Source organism: Solea solea, chromosome 3, assembly GCF_958295425.1.
Source record: "Solea solea chromosome 3, fSolSol10.1, whole genome shotgun sequence".
Classification (NCBI taxonomy): Eukaryota; Metazoa; Chordata; class Actinopteri; order Pleuronectiformes; family Soleidae; genus Solea; species Solea solea.
The window spans coordinates 14,220,194-14,230,349 of record NC_081136.1 but is presented as its reverse complement, the minus strand read 5'-3'; the positions used below and the strand labels follow the sequence as shown (position 1 = coordinate 14,230,349).

The following is a 10,156-nucleotide window of genomic DNA, read 5'->3' as shown; positions in this document are numbered from 1 at the left end:
ACTACACCAGCCACAATAACACCAGCAGCAACTACTACACCAGCAACAACAACTACTACAACTAGCACACCAGCTACAACAACAACAGCCCCAGCCACAACAGCAACAACTACAACACCAGCAACAACTACTACACCAGCTACAGCAACAACAGCCCCAGCCACAACAACCACAACAGCAACAATTACAACACCAGCAACAACTACTACACCAGCGACAACTACTACACCAGCCACCACAACTACAACACCAGCCACAACAACACCAGCAACAACTCCTACACCAGCCACAACAACACCAGCAGCAACTACAATAGACACAACCACTACTACACCAGCCACCACAACTACAACACCAGCAACAACTACTACACCAGCGACAACAACTACTACACCAGCCACCACAACTACAACAGCAGCCACCACAACTACAACACCAGCAACCACAACTACACCAGCAACAACTACTACAACACCAGCAACAACTACCACACCAGCCACAACAACACCAGCAGCAACTACAACAGCGACAACAACTACTACACCAGCCACCACAACTACAACACCAGCCACAACAACACCAGCAACAACTACTACACCAGCCACAACAACACCAGCAGCAACTACAACAGCAACCACAACTACTACACCAGCCACAACTACTACACCAGCCACACCAACTACTACACCAGCCACGACAACTACAACACCAGCAACAACTACTACACCAGCGACAACAACTACTACACCTGCCACCACAACTACAACACCAGCCTCCACAACTACAACACCAGCAACAACAACTACAACACCAGCAACAACTACTACAACACCAGCAACAACTACTACACCAGCAACAACTACTACAACACCAGCAACAACTACTACACCAGCCACAACAACACCAGCAGCAACTACAACAGCAGCGACAACAATTACTACACCAGCCACCACAACTACAACACCAGCAACAACTACTACACCAGCCACAACAACACCAGCAGCAACTACAACAGCAACCACAACTACTACACCAGCCACAACAACTACTACACCAGCCACCACAACTACAACACCAGCAACAACTACTACAACACCAGCAACAACTACTACAACACCAGCAACAACTACTACACCAGCCACAACAACACCAGCAGCAACTACAACAGCAACCACAACTACTACACCAGCGACAACAACTACTACACCAGCCACCACAACTACAACACCAGCGACCACAACTACAACACCAGCAACCACAACTACACCAGCAACAACTACTACAACACCAGCAACAACTACTACAACACCAGCAACAACTACTACACCAGCCACAACAACACCAGCAGCAACTACTACACCAGCCACAACAACTACTACACCAGCCACCACAACTACAACACCAGCAACAACTACAACAGCTACCACAACTACTACACCAGCAACAACAACTACTACAACTAGCACACCAGCTACAACAACAGCCCCAGCCACAACAGCAACAACTACAACACCAGCAACAACTACTACTACACCAGCCACCTCAACTACAACACCAGCAACAACTACTACACCAGCGACAACAACTACTACACCAGCCACCACAACTACAACACCAGCCACAACAACACCAGCAACAACTACTACACCAGCCACAACAACACCAGCAGCAACTACAATAGCCACAACAACTACTACACCAGCCACCACAACTACAACACCAGCAACAACTACTACACCAGCGACAACAACTACTACACCAGCCACCACAACTACAACACCAGCAACCACAACTACACCAGCAACAACTACTACAACACCAGCAACAACTACTACAACACCAGCCACAACACCAGCAGCAACTACAACAGCGACAACAACTACTACACCAGCCACCACAACTACAACACCAGCAACAACTACTACACCAGCCACAACAACACCAGGAGCAACTACAACAGCAACCACAACTACTACACCAGCCACAACAACTACTACACCAGCCACCACAACAACAGCCCCAGCCACAACAACCACAACAGCAACAACTACAACACCAGCAACAACTACTACACCAGCGACAACAACTACTACACCAGCCACCACAACTACAACACCAGCCACAACAACACCAGCAACAACTACTACACCAGCGACAACAACTACTACACCAGCCACCACAACTACAACACCAGCCACAACAACACCAGCAACAACTACTACACCAGCCACAACAACACCAGCAGCAACTAGAATAGCCACAACAACTACTACACCAGCCACCACAACTACAACACCAGCAACAACTACTACACCAGCGACAACTACTACACCAGCCACCACAACTACAACACCAGCCACCACAACTACAACACCAGCAACCACAACTACACCAGCAACAACTACTACAACACCAGCAACAACTACTACACCAGCCACAACAACACCAGCAGCAACTACAACAGCTACAACAACTACTACACCATCCACCACAACAACTACAACACCAGCAACAACTACTACACCAGCAACAACTACTACACCAGCCACAACAACACCAGCAGCAACTACAACAGCAACCACAACTACTACACCAGCCACAACAACTACTACAGCAGCCACCAAAACTACAACACCAGCAACAACTACTACACCAGCGACAACAACTACTATACCTGCCACCACAACTACAACACCAGCCTCCACAACTACAACACCAGCCTCCACAACTACAACACCAGCAACAACAATTACAACACCAGCAACAACTACTACAACACCAGCAACAACTACTACACCAGCCACAACAACACCAGCAGCAACTACTACACCAGCCACAACAACTACTACACCAGCCACCACAACTACAACACCAGCAACAACTACAACAGCAACCACAACTACTACACCAGCAACAACAACTACTACAACTAGCACACCAGCTACAACAACAACAGCCCCAGCCACAACAACCACAACAGCAACAACTACAACACCAGCAACAACTACTACACCAGCTACAACAACAACAGCCCCAGCCACAACAACCACAACAGCAACAATTACAACACCAGCAACAACTACTACACCAGCGACAACAACTACTACACCAGCCACCACAACTACTACACCAGCCACCACAACTACAACACCAGCAACAACTACTACACCAGCGACAACAACTACTACACCAGCCACCACAACTACAACAGCAGCCACCACAACTACAACACCAGCAACCACAACTACACCAGCAACAACTACTACAACACCAGCAACAACTACCACACCAGCCACAACAACACCAGCAGCAACTACAACAGCGACAACAACTACTACACCAGCCACCACAACTACAACACCAGCCACAACAACACCAGCAACAACTACTACACCAGCCACAACAACACCAGCAGCAACTACAACAGCAACCACAACTACTACACCAGCCAAAACTACTACACCAGCCACACCAACTACTACACCAGCCACGACAACTACAACACCAGCAACAACTACTACACCAGCGACGCCAACTACTACACCTGCCACCACAACTACAACACCAGCCTCCACAACTACAACACCAGCAACAACAACTACAACACCAGCAACAACTACTACAACACCAGCAACACCTACTACACCAGCCACAACAACACCAGCAGCAACTACTACACCAACCACAACAACTACTACACCAGCCACCACAACTACAACACCAGCAACAACTACAACAGCAACAACAACTACTACAACTAGCACACCAGCTACAACAACAACAGCCCCAGCCACAACAACCACAACAGCAACAACTACAACACCAGCAACAACTACTACACCAGCGACAACAACTACTACACCAGCCACCACAACTACAACACCAGCAACAACTATTACACCAGCCACAACAACACCAGCAGCAACTACAATAGCCACAACAACTACTACACCAGCCACCACAACTACAACACCAGCAACAACTACTACACCAGCGACAACAACTACTACACCAGCCACCACAACTACAACACCAGCGACCACAACTACAACACCAGCAACCACAACTACACCAGCAACAACTACTACAACACCAGCAACAACTACTACAACACCAGCAACAACTACTACACCAGCCACAACAACACCAGCAGCAACTACTACACCAGCCACAACAACTACTACACCAGCCACCACAACTACAACACCAGCAACAACTACAACAGCTACCACAACTACTACACCAGCAACAACAACTACTACAACTAGCACACCAGCTACAACAACAGCCCCAGCCACAACAGCAACAACTACAACACCAGCAACAACTACTACTACACCAGCCACCTCAACTACAACACCAGCAACAACTACTACACCAGCGACAACAACTACTACACCAGCCACCACACCTACAACACCAGCCACAACAACACCAGCAACAACTACTACACCAGCCACAACAACACCAGCAGCAACTACAATAGCCACAACAACTACTACACCAGCCACCACAACTACAACACCAGCAACAACTACTACACCAGCGACAACAACTACTACACCAGCCACCACAACTACAACACCAGCAACCACAACTACACCAGCAACAACTACTACAACACCAGCAACAACTACTACAACACCAGCCACAACACCAGCAGCAACTACAACAGCGACAACAACTACTACACCAGCCACCACAACTACAACACCAGCAACAACTACTACACCAGCCACAACAACACCAGGAGCAACTACAACAGCAACCACAACTACTACACCAGCCACAACAACTACTACACCAGCCACCACAACAACAGCCCCAGCCACAACAACCACAACAGCAACAACTACAACACCAGCAACAACTACTACACCAGCGACAACAACTACTACACCAGCCACCACAACTACAACACCAGCCACAACAACACCAGCAACAACTACTACACCAGCGACAACAACTACTACACCAGCCACCACAACTACAACACCAGCCACAACAACACCAGCAACAACTACTACACCAGCCACAACAACACCAGCAGCAACTAGAATAGCCACAACAACTACTACACCAGCCACCACAACTACAACACCAGCAACAACTACTACACCAGCGACAACTACTACACCAGCCACCACAACTACAACACCAGCCACCACAACTACAACACCAGCAACCACAACTACACCAGCAACAACTACTACAACACCAGCAACAACTACTACACCAGCCACAACAACACCAGCAGCAACTACAACAGCGACAACAACTACTACACCATCCACCACAACAACTACAACACCAGCAACAACTACTACACCAGCAACAACTACTACACCAGCCACAACAACACCAGCAGCAACTACAACAGCAACCACAACTACTACACCAGCCACAACAACTACTACACCAGCCACCAAAACTACAACACCAGCAACAACTACTACACCAGCGACAACAACTACTATACCTGCCACCACAACTACAACACCAGCCTCCACAACTACAACACCAGCCTCCACAACTACAACACCAGCAACAACAATTACAACACCAGCAACAACTACTACAACACCAGCAACAACTACTACACCAGCCACAACAACACCAGCAGCAACTACTACACCAGCCACAACAACTACTACACCAGCCACCACAACTACAACACCAGCAACAACTACAACAGCAACCACAACTACTACACCAGCAACAACAACTACTACAACTAGCACACCAGCTACAACAACAACAGCCCCAGCCACAACAACCACAACAGCAACAACTACAACACCAGCAACAACTACTACACCAGCGACAACAACTACTACACCAGCCACCACAACTACAACACCAGCCACAACAACACCAGCAACAACTACTACTCCAGCCACAACAACACCAGCAGCAACTACAATAGCCACAACAACTACTACACCAGCCACCACAACTACAACACCAGCAACAACTACTACACCAGCGACAACAACTACTACACCAGCAACAACTACTACAACACCAGCAACAACTACTACAACACCAGCAACAACTACTACACCAGCCACAACAACACCAGCAGCAACTACAATAGCCAAAACAACTACTACACCAGCCACCACAACTACAACACCAGCAACAACTACTACACCAGCGACAACAACTACTACACCAGCCACCACAACTACAACACCAGCCACCACAACTACAACACCAGCAACCACAACTACACCAGCAACAACTACTACAACACCAGCAACCACAACTACACCAGCAACAACTACTACAACACCAGCAACAACTACTACAACACCAGCAACAACTACTACACCAGCCACAACAACACCAGCAGCAACTACAACAGCGACAAAAACTACTACACCAGCCACCACAACTACAACACCAGCAACAACTACTACACCAGCAACAACTACTACACCAGCCACAACAACACCAGCAGCAACTACAACAGCAACCACAACTACTACACCAGCCACAACAACTACTACACCAGCCACCAAAACTACAACACCAGCAACAACTACTACACCAGCAACAACTACTACAACACCAGCAACAACTACTACAACACCAGCAACAACTACTACACCAGCCACAACAACACCAGCAGCAACTACTACACCAGCCACAACAACTACTACACCAGCCACAACAACTACTACACCAGCAACAACTACTGCACCAGCCACAACAACACCAGCAGCAACTACAATAGCCACAACAACTACTACACCAGCCACAACTACTACACCAGCGACAACAACTACTATACCTGCCACCACAACTACAACACCAGCCTCCACAACTACAACACCAGCAACAACAATTACAACACCAGCAACAACTACTACAACACCAGCAACAACTACTACACCAGCCACAACAACACCAGCGGCAACTACTACACCAGCCACAACAACTACTACACCAGCCACCACAACTACAATACCAGCAACAACTACTACACCAGCGACAACAACTACTACACCAGCCACAACAACTACAACACCAGCAACAACTACTACACCAGCGACAACAACTACTACACCAGCCACAACAACACCAGCAGCAACTACAATAGCCACAACAACTACTACACCAGCCACCACAACTACAACACCAGCAACAACTACTACACCAGCGACAACAACTACTACACCAGCCACCACAACTACAACACCAGCCACCACAACTACAACACCAGCAACAACTACTACACCAGCGACAACAACTACTACACCAGCCACAACAACACCAGCAGCAACTACAATAGCCACAACAACTACTACAGCAGCAACCACAACTACTACACCAGCAACAACTACTACACCAGCCACAACAACACCAGCCACAACAACACCAGCAGCAACTACAACAGCAACCACAACTACTACACCAGCCACAACAACTACTACAACAGCCACCACAACTACAACACCAGCAACAACTACTACAACACCAGCAACAACTACTACACCAGCCACAACACCAGCAGCAACTACTACACCAGCCACAACAACTACTACACCAGCCACCACAACTACAACACCAGCAACAACTACAACAGCAACCACAACTACTACACCAGCAACAACAACTACTACAACTAGCACACCAGCTACAACAACAACAGCCCCAGCCACAACAACCACAACAGCAACAACTACAACACCAGCAACAACTACTACACCAGCGACAACAACTACTACACCAGCCACCACAACTACAACACCAGCCACAACAACACCAGCAACAACTACTACTCCAGCCACAACAACACCAGCAGCAACTACAATAGCCACAACAACTACTACACCAGCCACCACAACTACAACACCAGCAACAACTACTACACCAGCGACAACAACTACTACACCAGCCACCACAACTACAACACCAGCCACCACAACTACAACACCAGCAACCACAACTACACCAGCAACAACTACTACAACACCAGCAACAACTACTACAACACCAGCAACAACTACTACACCAGCCACAACAACACCAGCAGCAACTACTACACCAGCCACAACAACTACTACACCAGCCACAACAACTACTACACCAGCAACAACTACTGCACCAGCCACAACAACACCAGCAGCAACTACAATAGCCACAACAACTACTACACCAGCCACAACTACTACACCAGCGACAACAACTACTATACCTGCCACCACAACTACAACACCAGCCTCCACAACTACAACACCAGCAACAACAATTACAACACCAGCAACAACTACTACAACACCAGCAACAACTACTACACCAGCCACAACAACACCAGCGGCAACTACTACACCAGCCACAACAACTACTACACCAGCCACCACAACTACAATACCAGCAACAACTACTACACCAGCGACAACAACTACTACACCAGCCACAACAACTACAACACCAGCAACAACTACTACACCAGCGACAACAACTACTACACCAGCCACAACAACACCAGCAGCAACTACAATAGCCACAACAACTACTACACCAGCCACCACAACTACAACACCAGCAACAACTACTACACCAGCGACAACAACTACTACACCAGCCACCACAACTACAACACCAGCCACCACAACTACAACACCAGCAACAACTACTACACCAGCGACAACAACTACTACACCAGCCACAACAACACCAGCAGCAACTACAATAGCCACAACAATTACTACACCAGCAACCACAACTACTACACCAGCAACAACTACTACACCAGCCACAACAACACCAGCAGCAACTACAACAGCAACCACAACTACTACACCAGCCACAACAACTACTACAACAGCCACCACAACTACAACACCAGCAACAACTACTACAACACCAGCAACAACTACTACACCAGCCACAACACCAGCAGCAACTACTACACCAGCCACAACAACTACTACACCAGCCACCACAACTACAACACCAGCAACAACTACAACAGCAACCACAACTACTACACCAGCAACAACAACTACTACAACTAGCACACCAGCTACAACAACAACAGCCCCAGCCACAACAACCACAACAGCAACAACTACAACACCAGCAACAACTACTACACCAGCGACAACAACTACTACACCAGCCACCACAACTACAACACCAGCAACAACTACTACACCAGCCACAACAACTCTTACACCAGCCACCACAACTACAACACCAGCCACCACAACTACAACACCAGCAACAACAACTACAACACCAGCAACAACTACTACAACACCAGCAACAACTACTACACCAGCCACAACAACACCAGCAGCAACTACTACACCAGCCACAACAACTACTACACCAGCCACCTCAACTACAACACCAGCAACAACTACTACACCAGCGACAACTACTACACCAGCCACCACAACTACAACACCAGCCACAACAACACCAGCAACAACTACTACACCAGCCACAACAACACCAGCAGCAACTACAATAGCCACAACAACTACTACACCAGCCACCACAACTACAACACCAGCAACAACTACTACACCAGCGACAACAACTGCTACACCAGCGACAACAACACCAGCAGCAACTACAACAGCGACAACTACTACACCAGCCACCACAACTACAACACCAGCAACAACTACTACACCAGCAACAACTACTACACCAGCCACAACAACACCAGCAGCAACTACAACAGCAACCACAACTACTACACCAGCCACAACAACTACTACACCAGCCACCAAAACTACAACACCAGCAACAACTACTACACCAGCGACAACAACTGCTATACCTGCCACCACAACTACAACACCAGCCTCCACAACTACAACACCAGCAACAACAACTACAACACCAGCAACAACTACTACAACACCAGCAACAACTACTACACCAGCCACAACAACACCAGCAGCAACTACTACACCAGCCACAACAACTACTACACCAGCCACCACAACTACAACACCAGCAACAACTACAACAGCAACCGCAACTACTACACCAGCAACAACAACTACTACAACTAGCACACCAGCTACAACAACAACAGCCCCAGCCACAACAACCACAACAGCAACAACTACAACACCAGCAACAACTACTACACCAGCAACAACAACTACTACACCAGCCACCACCACTA

General features: G+C 48.0%; 1 protein-coding gene across 1 annotated transcript; it reads left to right on the top strand.

Moving 5' to 3' along the window:
* Nucleotides 1-349: 349 nt before the first annotated feature.
* On the top strand, nucleotides 350-1,291 carry LOC131455909 (putative mediator of RNA polymerase II transcription subunit 26; the record flags this gene model as incomplete). The annotated part of the gene is made up of 1 exon (XM_058623783.1): nucleotides 350-1,291. A coding segment is annotated over one exon (942 nt), but the record flags the coding sequence as incomplete, so codon positions are not given.
* Between the last annotated feature and the right edge of the window lie 8,865 nt (nucleotides 1,292-10,156).